Source organism: Columba livia, chromosome 9 (genome assembly GCF_036013475.1).
Source record: "Columba livia isolate bColLiv1 breed racing homer chromosome 9, bColLiv1.pat.W.v2, whole genome shotgun sequence".
NCBI classification, from domain to species: domain Eukaryota; kingdom Metazoa; phylum Chordata; class Aves; order Columbiformes; family Columbidae; genus Columba; species Columba livia.
The window spans coordinates 8,390,997-8,408,956 of record NC_088610.1 but is presented as its reverse complement, the minus strand read 5'-3'; the positions used below and the strand labels follow the sequence as shown (position 1 = coordinate 8,408,956).

The 17,960-nt window shown below is 63.6% G+C and overlaps 2 protein-coding genes across 12 annotated transcripts; one reads left to right on the top strand and one right to left on the bottom strand.

Annotated features, from left to right (window-relative positions):
* Positions 1 to 695: 695 nt before the first annotated feature.
* On the bottom strand, positions 696 to 7,853 carry PSMD2 (proteasome 26S subunit ubiquitin receptor, non-ATPase 2). The gene is made up of 21 exons (XM_065073716.1): positions 7,664 to 7,853; positions 6,879 to 6,935; positions 6,415 to 6,579; positions 6,065 to 6,186; positions 5,531 to 5,755; positions 5,263 to 5,421; positions 4,836 to 4,980; positions 4,599 to 4,659; positions 4,166 to 4,312; positions 3,876 to 3,982; positions 3,350 to 3,477; positions 3,182 to 3,269; positions 2,784 to 2,946; positions 2,587 to 2,688; positions 2,356 to 2,501; positions 2,053 to 2,136; positions 1,754 to 1,922; positions 1,559 to 1,653; positions 1,270 to 1,396; positions 1,069 to 1,187; positions 696 to 987 (listed from the first exon to the last, which is right to left on the bottom strand). The coding sequence occupies exons 1-21, from the start codon at positions 7,796 to 7,798 to the stop codon at positions 805 to 807; spliced, it is 2,727 nt and encodes a 908-aa protein (XP_064929788.1). The 5' UTR covers positions 7,799 to 7,853; the 3' UTR covers positions 696 to 804.
* Positions 7,854 to 8,648: 795 nt separating this feature from the next.
* Positions 8,649 to 17,945, top strand: ECE2 (endothelin converting enzyme 2). 11 transcript variants are annotated; one of them, XR_010474633.1, is made up of 19 exons: positions 8,668 to 9,560; positions 11,257 to 11,343; positions 11,729 to 11,873; positions 12,063 to 12,278; positions 12,375 to 12,499; positions 12,641 to 12,790; positions 12,868 to 12,933; positions 13,133 to 13,321; positions 13,721 to 13,863; positions 14,003 to 14,117; positions 14,359 to 14,469; positions 14,664 to 14,762; positions 14,855 to 14,932; positions 15,132 to 15,235; positions 15,553 to 15,663; positions 15,981 to 16,048; positions 16,275 to 16,293; positions 16,703 to 16,893; positions 16,975 to 17,070. XR_010474633.1 is itself a non-coding variant. In XM_065073704.1 (19 exons), exons 1-19 carry the CDS (start codon positions 8,898 to 8,900, stop codon positions 17,361 to 17,363), a joined length of 2,856 nt encoding a protein of 951 aa, XP_064929776.1. In that variant the 5' UTR covers positions 8,704 to 8,897; the 3' UTR covers positions 17,364 to 17,945. The 11 variants fall into 11 exon arrangements, 9 of the variants coding, with proteins under 9 accessions (XP_064929780.1, XP_064929779.1, XP_064929776.1 ...); XM_065073704.1 differs by lacking the exon at positions 16,275 to 16,293 and adding an exon at positions 17,187 to 17,945 and having other exon boundaries at positions 8,704 to 9,560; positions 11,782 to 11,873; positions 12,400 to 12,499; XM_065073705.1 differs by lacking the exon at positions 16,275 to 16,293 and adding an exon at positions 17,187 to 17,945 and having other exon boundaries at positions 8,711 to 9,560; positions 11,782 to 11,873; positions 12,400 to 12,499; positions 12,644 to 12,790.
* Positions 17,946 to 17,960: the final 15 nt, after the last annotated feature.

The following is a 17,960-nucleotide window of genomic DNA, read 5'->3' as shown; positions in this document are numbered from 1 at the left end:
GTGACGGGGCGGGGAGGGGAGCGCCCCCTCCGCACCTCCGGGCTGGACACGCCTACCGCGCCGGCCCGCCCCCGCACAGCCCGTGCGGGAGCACGTGGCGCGACGCCGCACCCGGCACCGGAACCGGCGCCACCCGGCACCCACCCGGGACTCGCACCTTCCAGCGCCCCCCCGGCACCCACGGGGAACGTGGCCCCACGCTGCACCCCACCGGACACGGCACCCTGCCCCTGCCCTGTACCACCCCACACCCCGTGGCGCCCACCCGCGCCCATCCCAGCCTCCATCCAGCACCCGGGCACAGCCCCTGCCCCCCCAGCCGGGCAAGGCGCAGACACTGCCGGGTTGGAAACAGGACAGGGTTTTCTTGTCTTTTCTAAAATTGGTTCCCCCGCGGCCTCCACCTCCCCCGAGACCGATTTTAACCCGGCTCCCGAGCAGCATGAACCCCAGCAGAGCCCGGGGAGTCCCCACCCAGGGAGCAGTCCCAGCTAGGGACGGCACGGGTGCCAGCACGGCGCGGAGGGGCGTCACACAGTGCTGTGCCAGGCGGGGGAGCACCCTTGGCTCCCCACAGCCCTGTTCACCCCCCGCTTCTCAGGGTCTGCCCTGTGCCCGGCCCCCACTGGCAGCAGGGACCCTCGAGGGGTCAGAGCCCAGTCTGCACCGCCGGCACGAGGAGGGCACAGCAGCACTGGACTCTCCGCACCGTTTATTTCCTTGACTCTCAGTAACAAAAACAAACAATTTTTTTCCCCCCTCCACCCAAACCACCTACCCACCCCCCATCCCCCTCCCCTCAGCTCAAACATCGTAGTTGGGGTTCTTGCGTAGAATAACAAATCCCTCCAGGATGGGCGTCACAGGCACGTGCTCCTCCGTGGCCAGCTCTGCCCGCTCCCCGTGCGCCAGCAGCACCGGTGTTGTGTGTGTCTGGAAACCAGTGATGGTTTTGGGCTTGCCCGCCTGGCCCACCACGTCCACAGCCTGCAAGAGAAGAGCGAGGTAAATGCAGAGGGCAGATAGGGACACCAGAGTACCCCAGCCTCAGCTCTGGCTGCCCCTTACCTGTCCCACCCGAACCGACACAGGCAGAGGTCGCAGCTCCTCGTCGAAGGTGACCAGCATGCGGGGCTGCATGGCAGCAACGAGGCCGTAGAGAACATAGTGGGACTTGCCCAGGATAACTGGAGGGGAGACAGAAGGGGCTGAGCAATGTCCACCCCACAAGACAGAGGGGTGCTGGGGCGGCAAGCCCCTAATACTCACTGTTGCGCACATCCAGGAAGGACACGAGGACGGTCAGCAGCCCAGCCACAGCCACCTGGCTCATGAGCTGACGATCGCTGTGGTACGGGCACAGGGTGAGTGTCCCTTTGCCCAGGTGGGTCAGGCCCTGGGGCAGCAGAGAAAACAGATGAGAGTGTGGTGGGGTAACACCTGGGATCCCCAGCCCTGCCCAGCAAGATGGTGACACCCCCAGGCCACCACTGCCCACTCCCACGCAGGGCTAGGACTCCAACCTGCCCCTTCCCCACCACGAGCGCAGGATCAGCACCTGGGCTAACCGCACCATGAAGAGGTTGTTGGGGTCCTTGGCATGGTACTGGGCAAGCTGCCGCAGCATCGCTGCCAGCCGGGCATTGTTGGTACCTGGGGAAGAGGGGGTACAGACAAAGAGTGGGGTACATGGCTCAAGTCTTTCACTTTCACCCCAGCATGAGTCCCAAACCGGGCTGTCCCCCAGGCTCACCGCTGCCCACCATGCCCATGGCAAAGATGGAGTTGTAGGAGACCTCAGGGTCAGCATCGTGGGAGAACTTGCTGAGGGTGTCAAGGATGTTGAGCCGGGGGTTGGAGACAGAGATCAGAGCCAGGGCCAGGGGCACGGCGCGGCGGAGGGTGGGCTCCCCGTACCGCAGCTGCACAGAGGGGAGGTGGGTGTTAGACTCAGCTTAAGGGCAATGAGGTCTACAGAGATGTGAGGCAAGACCCAGCCTCTATTCCTGGGTCTTTTCCCAGCTCTGTGCTGTCCCCCACACTATCACTCACCAGGTGTCCAAATGTGCGCAGGGCCATCTCAGCACCAATCTCCTCACCCATGGCAATGAGTGCAATCCCCAGCACTGCTACGCCCTGCAGGGACACAGGCACTGAGTGTCAGGCAGGGAGCACCCAGCCTAAAACCCAAGTCCGCATGGCCCCTGCACCCACCCTGAGCCCAGGGGGACAGGGGGAGCAAAGGATGCTGCTGGGGGCCATTCTCCTCCAGCTCTGATCCTGCAAGTGGCTTAGGGACCACACCAAAGCCAGGTTATGCACCTGGGACACGGGTCCCAGCCTGAATTTCCCTACCTGGTGAGCCCCCATGTCAGCTGAGCTCTCTTTCTTCTCCTTCTCCTTCTTGTCCTTTTTGTCCTTATCCTCCTCTTTCTCCTTGGAGTCAAAGTGCTCACTGCAGATGTGCAGGAGCTGTTGCACCTTCAGGACATTCCCTGAACCTGGGGGGAGAGCAGAGGGCCAGGCTCAGCAGAAGAAAGGCCCAGGACCTGCTCCTGCCTCTCCTGCCTTATCAGCCCAACTCACCCGCATAGGCGCAGATGTCCACCAGTGTGTTGGCAAAGCTGCGGAACGGCTCTGACACCACCTCCAGCGCTGCCAAGATGGCCTCAATCGCCTCTCCCTTCCCTGCCAGGGAACGTGCCATGGTTAGAGCACAGCAGCAGAGGGATACCCTCACCCCATCTCCCAACCCATGAGGTGCTGGCACTGCCCAGCCTTACCCAGGTGGTTCAAGCCCAGGCCGAGCGGCAGCCACCGGGCGTACGTGTCCTTCAACTCTGTCTCCGATTTCTCCATGATAGTCTGGAGGATGGTTGAAGTGACATCCCCATTGCAGGAGCCCACCGATATCATCCCGCAGGCCAGGGCGGTCACACCAGCCACCTGGTGAAGGAGAGAAGGAGACGCGCTGCATGTGGGGACAGCGCACAACGCACTGTCCCACAGCTGGCCCCCAAACAGGGTTGTGTTCTTCTGGCACAGCACAACGTTCGGCAGGGACATGCAGCCCTGCTCCCACAGACCAAAACAGCTGCAGGACAGCCCCTGCATCCCCAGGAGCTGTTGGGGTATAGGTGGGGAAGCAGGAACCCCAGGCAAACCCTGCCTTGCTCCCTACCTCCATGCTGGACTTGGGTTCTCCCATCACAGGTAGCAGCAAAGTCAGGACATCCTCACGGTTGGAGCCCGCGTATGCCAGCCCCAGCCTGCGGAAAGTCCAGGAGACCGTGATGGGGGAGCTGAACCACACTGCACAGCCCAGGAAAGGCTGGGGTTAGGCCCTTACCCAAAAATGGCTCCAATCCTCATGGTGTTGCTGTTGTGGAGGACATAGTCGGACAAGAGGGCCAGGGCAGGGTCACACTCATTCCTCACCCCTGAGTTGACGATGCCACAGGCCAGGAGGGCTCCCGACTGCAAGGCAGAGGCACTGTCACGCACCAGCCACCAACACACAAGGCTCTCTGCCAGCCAGTGACTAACGTCACCCCACGTATTGCACCTACTCCCCAGAATGGGCAAGGTGGTACCAAGTGAGCAACATCACACTAGATCCAGCCAAGCTGTCCAAAGCTCGTAGCTCTGTGACAAGGGGACCCCAAAGGTGCCTCAGAAGTCCCCAAGAGCTCCCCACCTTGTTCTGAGCTGCTCAAAAACCTGGGACATGGGGCATCCAACCCCTCTCTGGGCAGGAACTGAGCCGCACAGCAGACCAAGGCAAAGACAACTACCCTCGAGCCAGCCACGCACCCATCAGGAGGAGGGCTGCACCAGGCAGCTGCAGAGCCCATGCGGGGATCAGTGCCACCAACCTTGATGTAATCTTCCGAGGAGTACAGGTACTTGTCGATCTGTGTGAGTCCCCCGTCCACGTCCCACAGCAGTATCGTGCCCAGCGAGGCTGCAGCACTCAGCATCCCTGCGGTTTCAGGGATGAAGAGCCCATGTCAGCCCCAAATCAAAGTGCCCTGCCTGGGGCAGGTGGTGGCCAGGGACACAGGGCAGCCCAGCAGCAGGCATGCCCTGCAGCCCCCGAAAAGGGACAGGGAAGTGACCCCAGGCCTAGGAACACCTTCAGCCCCTGCCCAGCCAGCTCCCTCACCATGGTCCTTGTTCTTGTACAACCATTTGTTGCCATCATCTGTCAGCAGCTTGTCCTGTCCAAACGCAGCATTCACAAAGCCATTCACAAAGGAGGAAGCCAAATTCATCCGGGCTGAGTCCACTTGGGAACCACTCCCCCCGAACCCTGGGGAACGATGTTGGGGTGAGCCAGGTAGCCCAAGCAGCCCTGCCAGCCCTCCAGCACACAGCTGTCCCTTGCCACGGGGACATGAGGACCTGTCCCACTACCAGCAGCAAGAAGGCCAAATCCATGTCAGGTATCTGGGTCTGCTCCACACCAGGTCAGAGACCACAGGCAGGTTGTCTGCCCACCCCAGGATACACAGCTGACTGCGCTAGCCCTACGGTGCATTGCAGCCCCAGGAGCTCCCCTCAGAAGGAATGACAGAGACAGCAAGATGAGCCCTTACGGTTATTTTCCAGGTGGGTTTTGTAAATATCATCTGGCACTTTGGGCTCCATGATGTCCAGCTGTAGAGACAAGAGAGTTCTCTCTCAGGCAGCACACCCCAGGGCAGCTGCCCTACCAGGGCAACCTCTCCAGGTAGCACCTGGCCAAGCTCGTAGGGACAAAGTATCCCTTCCCAAATCTTACCAGGCCACAGCCAGAGGCAGCCCAGGGCTCTTTTCCCAGCTGGGACACTCACCTCTCTGGCCAAGGCCAGGAAGTTGCTGTTGAGCTGGACATTGGACATGATCTCAGTCAGGTCCTCATACTCCTCCACATCCTCATTCAGCTCCAGGAAGACCCCATGGCGACCCAGCATAAAGGCCATCTGCTTCTGGACAACTCTGCGCAGAGCAGAGAGGTTTCACAAGTGCCTAGACCCCAGCCAGCCCCAGCACAAACACGTTCACCAAACAGTGAGCCACCTGCCCTACTCTAGAGGCACACAAGAGCAGCCCAGAGATGACCTGCTCTTGCCCATCTCAATTTCAGGTACAAGAGTCTCAGTCCAAACACCCAGACACCTCTGTGGCAGCAGAATCCAACACAACTCTGCCCAGACAGGGAGCCAGGCCCCACCACAATGGGCAAACGCTCCAGAGGGTGAGGAACAAATCTCCACTTACACATCTTTGCAGGATGTGAAGATGTCCTCCACCAGCTCCATGTCATTGAGCATCAGAGCCAGGCGCAAAGCTTCAGGGTAGCGGCTGAACTTGCGGAAGATGCCCAGGGCGCAGCGCAGGAGAGCCGAGTTCTCGGGTTCTGGGACATAGCTTACACAGCTTTGAGGAGGAGACAGACACGAGGGTGACAACCACATCATGCAACCTCAGCCTACCAAGGACCAGACCCCTCACCCTGGAAGTGCCTCACCCTGCCAAGGTCCCTCACCTGGTCAGGTAGAGGCAAACTTTGGAGTAGGCGTTGTCATCAATGTACTTCTCCAGCATGTCCATCTGCTCAATCTCCATGAGCAGGTCACAGGCTTCATGCTCTGCATTGTGGGCCATGTTGTAGGGGACAATCTCCTTGACCAGGGTGAGGAGCGTGTCCCTCTGAGCCTTGTCAGCCTCATCAATCTCCTGCCACTCCTTGGCAACCTCCCCTGCCAGGTGCCTGTGGGGACAAAGGGTCATCACCACTACACAAACCCACTTCACCCAGCCCCAAGGATGGGGAGCAGCTGCTGCCAGGGCCTAGAAGAGGGTTAAGAGCAGAGATTACAGCGGCCATGGCAGCAAGATCTCTGTAGCTAGCAAACCACTGTGGAGAGAGAATGAGGTGATACCTGCAGACATGACAAGGGCAGTTGAGCACAAGCCCAGCAAGTCAGGACACCTCCCAGGTGGGCTAGAGCTGAACCGCTCTGGGGAACTCCCCCCAAGCCCTTGTCCTTGCCCAAGCCCTGCCCTTGCTCAGGCTTACCTGACGTATTCATGCCCCCAAGACGCCAGCTCCTCCTGGGAGCCCACCAGCCGGTACTTCAGGCACTCGCGCTCCCCGCTCATGGTCATGGCCAGAACAGAAATTATGTCTGCCGCAAAGCGCTGGGAAAAGAGTGCGGAGGTCCAGACACACGTCGGGCACGGGGCAGCACGAGCAGCCAGGGACGCAACGCCCTCCCTGTGCCCACAAGCTGTCACAGGCCCTGGCAAGTTACAATCCACCAGAGCAAGTCACAGAGGCGGATGTTGGACCATGGGGTCCAGAGGGTCTGTGATCACCTGCCTACCATCCCCCCAGCCATATGGGATGGTGGGGCCAAGAGCTGTTACCTTGTTCTCTCCTGGAGCCATGTTCTCATAGATCTCCTTCAGCTTTCCGTAATGGGGCCGTAGGAACTTGAGGGGTTTGGGAACAGAGGTCATGGAGGTGGTGGAAGAGCGGATCTGCCTCCGCAGCTCCTCCAAGGCCGGGCGATATAGAGACGTGTCTTTCTCCTGCAATGGGAAGTTGCCTGTCAGGGAGCAGGGGGCTGGTTCCCGTGCCACCACGCCACCAGCCCTCCTCAAACACAGCCATGGCTCTGAGCAGAGCAGCCTGGGCTGCCTCTTTCAGCCCCAGCACTGGGTGCAAAGAAACAGCAGAAAGCCACCCACATGAGAGGGAAGCAGCAGTCAGACAAGCAGCAGGGCTCGAGGACAGACAACAGAGGACAACGAGGGGCCCCGTTCAACATGAGACACACCACCTCCACTGCGCAAGGAACAACCGTAAGCTGGGTACAGCACAGACTTACCCCCAGGCGCTCCACCAGCATCTCCAGCTCATCCTGCAGCTGCTTGTCTTCCTCTGACTGCCAAAACACACAGGAGGAAGCATAGCTGATGGCACCCAGCACAGGCATCCCCAGTGTGACAGGGATGGAGATATCACCCCAAGCTGCGGGGGGGCCAGAACACAATGACCGCCCTTCTCTCTGGGGCACCATCCTGCCCCAGTGCTGCCGGGGGTTAGGGCCCCTAGGACTGGGGGCCAGCCCCTGAACAAACTGCGCCTTCCCACAGGGTAAGAAGTGCCTCCCCCACCACATACAGAAACACCTCCACAGAGAGGGGCATGGCGGGGACAGCAGCCCACTGGCCCAAGGCCAATCCCCACAGCCCATGAGGAGCCACGGCCACCCCTGTGCCAACAGAAGGGACCCCTCCATGGTCCCCGTCACACGCATGCCCTGCTCCCCCCGGCTCCCCCCACGCAGTGACAACACACCCCGGAGCCCCCGCCCCACCGCTCCCCGCCAGGGCAGGGAGCCTCCTGCTGCGTCATGTGGGCAGCCCGTGACGTCACAGCCCACCTCCGCAGGGATACCCTCGTCTGGGTGACGTCACAGCCCCCTCCACAGAGAGCCCCCTCGCGCTGGTGACGTCACGCGCCTCCAACGGAGGGAGCCCCGGCGACGTCACAGGCTCCCCCAGAGGGGTGCCGGCTGCCCCCGTGACGTGGGATGACGTCCCGCCCCACCGGTGACGCGGGCCCGGCCGGGCCGTGACTCAGCTGCTGCCCCGGAGCGGCGGCGCTCACCAGCTCCTGCTCCTTCTCGGGCCCCGCAGGCGGCTCCCGGCGGTCCCGGCCCCATGGCGGCGTGGGCTTCTCCTCGCCGCCCGACCCTGGGCCACCCTGCACCCGGCTCTGCCCGCCGCCGCCGCCCGCGTCCATGGCTGCTCCGCCGCGCACCCGCCGCTCTGCGCCTGCGCACCGCCGCACCCACCGCCAATCACCGCCCGGCGCCGCCGTGACGACACCACTGCGCGCCGGGGGCGTGGCGATGGGCGGGGCCGGAGGCGGGGCGGGGCGGGGCGGTCCCACGTGCGGCCGCGCCATGCAGCACCGAGCGGAGGGAGCGGGAGCGCACGGCCCGGCGCTCCGGCACTGCTGGGGACCGGAGCTCCCGCACTGCCGGGCACCGGTGCTCCGGCGCTGCCGGGGACCTGAGCTCCGGCGCTGCCGGGGACACGGCGCTCCGGCGCTGCTGGGGACCCGGCGCTCCGGCACTGCTGGGGACCCGGAGCTCTGCCACGGGGCACCGGTGAGGAGCGGGCAAGTGACGCGGCTTTGCCTGGGGCAGACGGGCTCGGTGGGGAGCCGACGCACCACGGGCACCCGTGGGCACCCCAGTGCCCCTTCACCCGTGTGCACACACACCACACACACACAAATACCCCCTCGCACATACGTGCCAGGCTGTACCCCGAGCCCCGCGTTTTGGGCAGGTGGTACCCTGGGCCTCGCCCAGCCCGACCGGGCACCCTGGGGGGCACCTCCCCTCTCCTCCCCGGGCAGCACCCCGGGCTGTGCGTGCTGGGGAACCCCCGGGCAGCGGGTGCAGTCCGAGGCATCAACCCACCGACATTTCTTCAAGGTGTGACTGCTGCACACACCCGGGCAGCCACACAGCCACCCTGTGCCTTGCACCCTGGAGGGTAGCGGGGACCCTACCTGAATACCTGCACCCAGACACCCCCACAAGCCACTGTTCTCCCCTGGCACCACCCGGGGCACCGGGCGAGTGAAATGTGGTGACACTACATCCTGGGCAGGCAGTCACAGAGAACTGGGAGGTGTCAGGGCTGGGTGTGAGGCTGTGGATACAGCCAGGGCCTCCACCTCACTCACCACTGCAGTGACCTCGGCTGTGCACACCTGTGTGTGTGTGACTGTGTCACCCGAGTGCAGTGGCACAGGTCTGTGGGTGACCTCGGGATGCCTCGGTGTATCTGGGAGAGGTGTCAGTGAATGTGTGTGCATCTGCTTGGGCATGTGCCTGGTCAGGGGCGGGCTGGGCTGCTGTAGCTGTGCCCCATTACCACTCCGCTGCCAGTGCCGGTACCCGGTGCTATGCTGGTGTGCCTCCCCGGGTGCTGAAGCCCAGTGCCGGTACATGTCAGCGTGCCGGTGCCCGTGGCGAGTGTTCGGCTGTAAGCCCGGTGCTGCTGCCCATACCGGTGTCTGTCCGAGTGCTGGTGCCGGTGCACCTCCCTCACTGGCGACGGTGCAGGTGCCTGTGCTGCTCCCGTGTGTTGCCGGTGCGGGGCTCCTCCCGCGCACACGGCGGTCACCTTGGCGGCGGGGTCGGGTGGAGCGGAGCGGAGCCGTACGACCGGGCTGGGCACTGGTGTCCCCGCTCCAGCCACCCCCCGAGGCGCCGGCCCCAGCCGCGCCCGCCCGGTGCCCGCGGGCCGCGCCCAGCCGGTACCAGCCGCCGCTGCTCCATCCCTCCGGTGAGGCCCCATCCCTGCCCAGTCCCGGTCCCGGTCCCGGCGGCGGCGCGGCGCCCGGTGCGGACCATGGCGGCGGCGGAGGCAGGCGGCGCTGCGGCGGCGGCGGGGGCCCGGCGCGGCCCGGGCAAGGAGCGGAGCTAAGCGGGAGGCGGCCCGGGATGGCCAGGATGAACGTGGCCCTCCAGGAGCTCGGACACGCTGTGAGTGTCCGGGGCAGTGGCTCGAGGCGGGGGGACCAGGCAGGGTCAACGGGTGGGGAGTGGGGCAGGAGGAGGGGGAGACGTGGGTACCGGCTCGGGGGACAGAGAAGAACCTGGGGGCTGGAGGGCTCAAGGAGCTGGAAGGAGCCTGCGGGAGGAAGGGGGCTGGGGCAGTCCGGGGGGCGAGTGCCTGGGGGATGCAGGGGGCTGCGTGGGGCCAGGCCTGGGGGAACTGCGTGGCTGGAGGGTCCCCGTCCCCCACGGAACAGGGAGAAGGTGGAGGAAGAGCCCCCCCCAAACCCCTGCCTGGGGTCGGGCAGAGGGAGGTGGGGCAGCTTGGGGATGACCCCACAGAACCTGCTCTGCTGCAGCATGGAGCCCACCTGGGATACAGTGATGCTGCTCATAGGGTGTCCCCCAAGGCAGCACCCCTGGAGGGAGCAGGGGCCCCAGTCCCTACGGGTCTCACCCCCACAGAGGGTGCAGGAGGAGCCTCGGGACCAGGTCCTGTTTTGGGGAGCCAGGAGGTGCCAGGGAAGGTGTGCTGCTGGCTGGTGCCCAGGAGGACAAGGACCACCCTGGAGAGGACGGGAGTGTGGTGGGGGAGCCGAGACGGTGGGGGGCCTGCCAGGCTGAGCTCCCACAGGATGCTGAGCTGTTCCTCCCAATATCAGTGGTTCCCAGGAACCCGCCCCAGTTGGGGGCTCCAGCCAGCTGTCAATCCCAGCTCCATGCCCTCCTGCCATGGCAGCTCTTGGCAAAGCTCCCCCTGCCCCAGAGGGATGGCAGTGGGCAGAGCCAAGCATGGGGCACTTGCTCTGCTTCACCCCCTGCTCATCCTCCTTCATGCCCCGGCTCCTTCCTGGCCCCCAACACCAGCCCCGCAGGCAGCTCCGGGGCATCCACCTTAGTCAGCAGCATGGACAGGAGGGTGAGCTGCAACCCACCCAGGCATTAACTCTGAAGCCTAATGATGACTTGCAATCAGCAGCATTGCTGATTCTCTTCCACCAAAGCCTCCAGCTTTTTCCTCCAGCTCATCCCCCTCTCCAAAGCTGCTGGCTCAGCTCCACCACTTCCCTCCTGGCTGAGTCCTCAGCAGCTCTCATAGCCGGGTTGATGCAAGTAGCCCTTCCCAGGCTGCCCTGCAAGGCTGGGAGCGAGGGGGTTCTGTCCTGCCAGCCAGCATCTCCCATAGTGCCCTCTCTGCCTGCACGTGGTCTGCCTGCACAGGCTCAGCTCTGCATCCTGGGCACCCCTGGGACCAGGGTGGGGTGGGAGATGCTTCCAGATGTTTCAGACCGGTGCACATCTGCATGGAAAGTTCCAGGCAGGGGAGGAGGGGTGAGGCAGCAGCACTAGGCAATGGTTGCCAGGCAACGAGGACCACGTCTCCGTGGCGATGTGGCACCTGTCAGCAGGGCTGATGCCATGGCTGCCATGGTGACGTAGAGGGATGCTCCGGCGTGAACCCCCAAGGCCCCCACCAGCAGCTCTCCCCGTGCTTCCTGGGGCCACCCAGTGCTGGGGACAGCCCCTGGGGGAGGCCCACGCACAGTGAGGGGAGTCAGGGGCTGCCCCAGCCCCCCGTGCACCCATCAAGTGGGCACCTGCCCTTGCTGTAAGAGCTGGAGGGGGTGGCGGGTCAGGGGGCACTCCCCGCACCCCCATTCCAGCCCGCTTCCTCCCTCGGCAGATGCCTGACTACAAGCGTGCCACGCTGCAGGACGATGAGGGGCTGGAGCCAGCGGTGGATGGAAGTGCCTCTCCTGACAGTGTGGAGGTGAGGTCTGCGCCGGCCCTTCCATCTTCCTCCTTGCATCATCCCTGGCCCCCCTCCTCACCCACAGCCAGAGCCTGCCCGCAGCTGGGTGGGCAGCAGGAGCAGGGCTGGGAGCCAAGCCAGCCCTGGCTGTCCCCAGGGACATGCTGGGAGGCAGCCAAAATGCAGCAGAGATTGTGCCTGGGCCATTCTCCCTCCTTGTGGCTTGGGGGTTGCCAGCACCCACCACAGGCTTGCTGGGGCTGGTGCCCTGGGCACCTCCCGGGGGATGCTCCAGTCCCACCTCATCACACAGCTGAACCGGGCACCAGGGAGCAGTGGGGTAGGGGGAGCAGTGAGGTTCAGTCCCCCGCGCGGTGCGATGGCAGGTCCTGCTCCTGCCCAGGTGGGGTTTCGGAAGGGGCCGGGGCCGCTGCTGAGCCGCCTGGCCTCGCGCAGCCAGCTGGAGCTGGTGCTCTGTGCCATCGCCGTCTCCCTGGCCCTGCTGCTCGGCATCGCCGTCGTCGCCCTGGCCATCCAGTACCACAGAGGTAGGGAGGGGCCACATGGCCCTGCTGGGTGGCTGTGGTGTCCCCAAACCCAGGGGGGAAAGGGCAGGATGGGGAGGGACAGGTCAGCGTGGGGCTCCTGCTGCGGGTGCTCTGCCCTGCCCAGGGCTTGGCCGTGCCTCAGTTTCCCCCAGTACACACACAAAGCCTTGGGTGTGCCTTCCGTACCAGACCCCTCGCACAGCATGTGCCTGACGGACGCCTGCATCCGGGTGGCCAGCAAGATCCTGGAGGCCCTGGATGTGGAGACAGACCCGTGCCAGGACTTCTACCAGTATTCATGTGGGGGCTGGATCAAGAGGAACCCCCTGCCCAACGGGCGCTCCAAGTGGAGCACCTTCAACAGCATCTGGGACCAGAACCAGGCCATCATGAAGCATCTCCTAGGTGTGCACCGGGGGGGTCAGGGCCACTGGGGGTGACCTCCAGGTGCAGGCAGGCAGAGCCCCTGTGTCCCTGGGGCTGACCTGCAGCCTCCTGCAGAGAATGCCACCTTCAACTCCAGCAGCGAGGCGGAGCGGAAGACACAGCGGTACTACCTGTCCTGCCTCAAGGAGCAAAGGATAGAGGAGCTGGGCTCCCAGCCCCTCATGGAGCTCATTGATAAGGTGGGCAGCCATCCACACATGAGCTGAGCTGTCAGGGCTCAGCCCGGTGCGTTTCCCACTCAGCTCTTCATGTTTCTGGGGTGCGGGCAGCCCTTGGGGACAGACCCCATCCCTCCTTGAGGTACCGGGTCCATCTCCCAGCAGATTGGAGGGTGGAATGTCACTGGCTCCTGGAACCAGACCAGCTTCATGGAGGTCCTCAAGATGGTGTCAGGCACATACCGAGCAACCCCTTTCTTCACGGTGTACGTGGGTGCAGACTCCAAGAGTTCCAACAGCAATGTCATCCAGGTTGGCACCTTGGCACTAAGGGGTGGCAGGCACCGGGAGGGCACTGGGCTGCCCATGCTGTTCCTCTCTCCTCCCAGGTGGACCAGTCGGGGCTTTTCCTCCCATCCCGAGATTACTACCTGAACAAAACTGCCAATGACAGGGTGAGGCTGGGCTCTGCTGACAGCAATCAGGGGAAACCCATGGCAATGGGGTGCAAGCAGCGCTGGGGTGCCCCTGGCACCCACACCCTGCCCAGCGGGTGGCATGGTCCCTAGGCTGGGGCGAGCAGTAGCTCTGAGCCCCCCAGGGAGGTGGGATGAGCTGTGACTGGGGCTGAGCCAGGGTCTGGGGTCCTGCCAGGTCCTGGCAGCGTACCTGGACTACATGGTGGAGCTGGGCACCCTGCTGGGGGGGACCCCGGAGCCCACCCGCCTCCAGATGCAGCAGGTGCTGGACTTTGAAACCCAGCTGGCCAACATCACCGTGCCCCAGGCTGAACGACGGGACGACGAGAAAATCTACCACAAGATGAGCATCGCTGAGCTGCAGGTGGGGAGAACATAGCACAGCCTGGGGGAAACCTCGGTGGATGCAAGGGGTGGGTTGTCCAGTCGTGCACCGAGGGGTCTGTGCCCACTGGTGCCCCTCAGGACGCCGCAGGCAGCCCCATCTGTTCTGGGACATGCGCTGGGTTAGGTGATCATCCCCCCAGTCATTAGGATATGGGGGGAGCTGCCACCCCTTATGAAGGTATCCTGGGGTCCCCTCCTTGTCCTGCAGCATTGAGCCACGGGAAGGGTTTGGGGCACAGAAGTGATCTGGGGTGGCGAGTGACCTTCAGACCCTCCCAGGGAGCACAGCCCCTGCCCTGGGGGATCTTCCCATGTCAGGCAGGATGGGGCAGAGCTGTGCCAAGCACCCAGATGCTGCATCCCCGTGTCCCCCCAGGCCTTGGCCCCCGCCATCGACTGGCTGGATTACCTGTCCTATGCTCTGGCTCCGCTGGAGCTGGCAGACACAGAGCCCGTGGTGGTGTATGGGGACACCTACCTCCAGCAAGTCTCTGACTTGATCAACGGCACGGACAGGAGGTGAGACACCCATGTGTCCCCACCATGGCCCATTGAGGGCTGCCCCCACGGCAGAGGCATGTTATGGGCTCACTGGTGGCTGGAGCATCCCCCATGGACCATGCCCATGGCAATCCATGGCACCTCTGTGTTCCTGCAGCATCCTGAACAACTACCTGATCTGGAACCTGGTGCAGAAGACAGCCTCTAGTCTGGACCAGCGCTTCGAGACAGCCCAAGAGAGGCTGCTGGAGACACTCTATGGCACTAGGAAGGTAAAAGGGGGGCCCTGGGACCAGCCCGCTCCACCCCCAGCCTTGAAGCAGACAGGACCACCTCTGCCCTTGGGATGCTGAGCCCTGGATGCTGCAGAGGCAACTCAGGGATCATCTTTTGGGATAGGGGTTTAGCTGCTGAATGTCTCACTGCTGGGGAGGGGGCAGAGCTGGGCTGGGGGAAGGGGGGGAACAGGGGAGGGGGCTGAGGTTCTCACAGACCCCCCTCTTGCTCCCACAGTCCTGCACACCCCGCTGGCAAACCTGCATCTCCAACACAGACGACACGCTGGGCTTTGCCCTGGGCTCCCTCTTTGTCAAAGCCACCTTTGACCGGGACAGCAAATCCATTGTGAGGACACTTCTGCCCCCATCCCCTCCCTATCACCATTCGTGGGAACCCACATTTTCCCCCAAATCCCAGGGCTAGAAGGTGGGAGCAGGGAAACAGGTCCCCCAGCCCCAGGGAAGTCACATCCTGCCCACCCTGTCCCAGCCTGAGTGGTTGTAGGGGGCAGGGAGGGCTCCATTCTGTCCCCTCCCCAGGCTGAGGAGATGATCAGTGAGATCCGAGCGGCCTTTGAGGTGTCCCTGGACCAGCTGGACTGGATGGATGAGAAGACCAGGCAGGCTGCGAAGGAGAAGGTGACCCTGGGGAGGGCAGTGGGTGGGAGACCTCCCCCGATCCCGGTAAACCCCCCTACCCCACCTCACTGCCAGGGCCTCTCCCCATGCAGGCAGACACCATCTACGACATGATCGGCTTCCCCGACTTCATCCTGGACAACAAGGAGCTGGACGATGTCTATGATGGGGTAGGGAGGCACCCAGTTCATGGGGAGTGAGGGGGTCTGGTCCCTGCTCACGCCAGGCCCTGGGGGGCCACATGGTTGGACAGTGTCCCTATTTGGGACAGGGCATTATATGGAGCCACTCTGGCACTGAGCGCATCCTGGCCAGGGTAGGGGAAACCACCATGGTGGACCCCTCCTCATCCCTCCTCTTCCTCACCAGTACGAGGTCTCAGAGGACTCCTTCTTCCAGAACATGCTCAACTTCTACAACTTCTCTGCCAAAGTGATGGCCGACCAGCTCCGGAAACCCCCCAACCGTGACCAGTAAGGGGGAGAGTCCGATCGGGGGGCAGAGGATGTGACACCAGCACGGTGTCACAGCACTATCCCAACGTGATCTGGGTGACACTGGTTCACTGGGAGGAAGGTCCCCACGTTGGGTGGCATGGTGTTTTAGGTCACCTGTGGTGGCTCTGGCTTGTCCCTGGGACAGGGTCCCTTTGTCACAAGGTGAGAGGGCCAGCAGTGCCAGCCCTGAGCAGGGCAGCACAGGGGTCCTGTGGTGGGGGGTGGCACAGGAGGGTGCTGGAGGGGAGAGGGGACAGATCCCTGCCTGTCCCTGTCCCACCTCCCTGCCCCAGGTGGAGCATGACCCCGCAGACTGTCAATGCCTACTACCTGCCCACCAAGAATGGGATCGTCTTTCCCGCCGGCATCCTGCAGGCTCCCTTCTATGCCCGCAACCACCCCAAGTGAGCCTGGCATGGGGATGGGGGCATCTTCTGGGGGTGGGGGAGCATGGGCTGGATCAGGACCAGCACTCTATGGAGCCCCACACAGTCATGAAACAAAGCCCTGGAGAGGCTTCAGGGTCCCTCAAGGCTTTACATCCTGCAGCCGAGGCAGCCTGAAAAGTCCCTGTGGGGCCACCAGCATCCCCAACAACTGGGAGCCAACCAGAGCAGAGCCCTTCTGGGTGCCAAGACTGCAGAGGGGGTGTCCAGGCTGGGGACAGGCTGCAACACATCGTCCCCCTACACTTACCCATCTCTTTCACACGGCCCCACAGAGCCCTGAATTTCGGTGGCATCGGTGTGGTGATGGGGCACGAGCTGACGCACGCGTTCGATGACCAAGGTGAGAGCCTGCAGGCAGCACCGGCCCTGACCCCCATCGCCTTCCTGTCCCCTCCCAGACCCTCACCCACCCCTGCCCTCGGCGTGGGGAGGGGGTGCTGCGGGGGTCCCGCTTACGCCATCCATTGCATCATGCATGCTCCTGCCCCTCTGGCCACCTCCCCCTTCTATCATCCTGTCTCCCCAGGTGACACCCGCTGATACCTCCCCCCGGCTTCTCTGTGCAGCTTTCGCTCCATCCGCTTGGTGAGGACACGGTGTCTGCAGCCCCGGCCCCCTCCTCATCCTCCTCTTCCTCCTCCACGGGGCGCGGGATGGGTCCCTCTCACATCCACTCTGCTTTGCGCCTTCACTGCAGCCCCGGAGCCGAGATGGGGTCAATGGGGGATTTTGGAGTGGCAAATTTGGCTTAGTATGGTGGGATGCACCAGGGGATGGCTGGGGACCCAAGCACACAGCTGAGCCCCAGCCAGAGCCCACCCAGAGTAGGGCCTGGGGGACATTATCTCCCTTGTGCATGGACCCAAGGCGCCAGGTCCCCTGGTGTCCCCGGAGGCTGTCACCAGCACACCCCACCCTGGCTCAGAACCCCTGTAGCGGAGGCTTTGCAGGGGGCTGGTGTCCCCTGGTCCCATCCCACGGCTCGATCCTTCAGGGCGGGAGTATGACAAGGAGGGCAACCTGCGGCCATGGTGGCAGAACTCCTCCCTCGAGGCCTTCAAGAACCGGACAGCATGCATGACAGAGCAGTACGGCCGCTACACCGTCCACCACGAGAAGGTCAATGGCCGGCAGACGCTGGGCGAGAACATCGCTGACAATGGCGGGCTCAAGGCAGCCTACAACGTGAGTGCCACCGTCCCAAGGGGACAGGGACCCCCGTACCCATCTGTACCTCTCTTGGGCTTCAGGGTGCCCCTCCCGCAGGCATACAAGTCCTGGCTGCAGAAGAACGGGGAGGAGAAGCGCCTGCCAGCCCTGGGGCTCACCAACCACCAGCTCTTTTTTGTGGGCTTCGCACAGGTGGGCAAGCTGGTGGGTTCCCCACCCCTCCCTGGCTTCTCAGAGCCTCCCCACAGCCCCCCATCCAGCCCAGGTGGCTCTGCCCCCCATCCCTAAGTCTGCTTCACCTCCAACAGGTCTGGTGCTCTGTCCGGACGCCCGAGAGCTCCCATGAAGGGCTGGTGACCGATCCCCACAGCCCCGACAAGTACCGCGTCATTGGCACCCTCAGCAACTCCCGGGACTTTGTGGAACATTTTGGCTGCCCCCTCGGCTCCCCCATGAACCCTGGCAAGCACTGTGAGGTGTGGTAGGGACAGGGAGGGTGCTGGGGACAGAAAGGATGATGCTCTGCTGTGTCCCCCACCCCAGCCCTCGCCAGCTGCCTGAGCTGGCCCACAGGCAGAGAGCAGGGCCACCCCCCGGGTCACCCTCCATCGCGGTCCCCCCTGCACACCGCTGCCTCGCCCCACCTCTGCCCCACTCCCCAGCACACACCAGGCACCCGCTGCAGCCCCATTTACAGCCTGGGGCCAGGCACGGCTGGCAGAGAAGCCGTAGCACCCCCAAAACACAGCTCTGCCCCCCAAACCCTGACGTGCTAGAGATGGGCACAGCTCAGTTCCCTCAGTGCCGCGTCCCCTCCCAGGCGGGCAGGCCAGAGGGGTCCCAGGGAGAGCATTAGAGCCGAGCCCCCCACTCCTGTCCCCAACCTGCTGGAGATGGAGACTGGGTGTCCCCCAGCTCCGCTCTTCCCTCACCCTTCCCGATCTGGCTTGGCTTCCCCATCCACCTCTGCTGGGACCAGCAGGTGCCAGCGAGCAGGGACTCTGGTGCCTTCAGCTGTGGGTGGCTGTCGCTGAATTTATTTAACTATTAAAAGCAGTTTCCACTGACTCCAGTGGCTCTGA

Excerpts from the sequence above, each read along its gene's own strand:
- PSMD2 (XM_065073716.1), bottom strand. The coding sequence starts at position 7,798 with ATGGACGCGGGCGGCGGCGGCGGGCAGAGCCGGGTGCAGGGTGGCCCA. Across the intron at positions 5,756-6,064 it reads TGGGGGCATGAATACGTCAG|GCACCTGGCAGGGGAGGTTG; the intron begins GTAAGCCTGAGC and ends TTGTCCCCACAG. Across the intron at positions 1,654-1,753 it reads CATGGGCATGGTGGGCAGCG|GTACCAACAATGCCCGGCTG; the intron begins GTGAGCCTGGGG and ends CCTCTTCCCCAG.
- ECE2 (XM_065073702.1), top strand. The coding sequence starts at position 8,898 with ATGTGCCTGGTCAGGGGCGGGCTGGGCTGCTGTAGCTGTGCCCCATTA. Across the intron at positions 9,561-11,256 it reads TCCAGGAGCTCGGACACGCT|ATGCCTGACTACAAGCGTGC; the intron begins GTGAGTGTCCGG and ends CTCCCTCGGCAG. Across the intron at positions 11,874-12,062 it reads GGCCATCCAGTACCACAGAG|ACCCCTCGCACAGCATGTGC; the intron begins GTAGGGAGGGGC and ends CTTCCGTACCAG.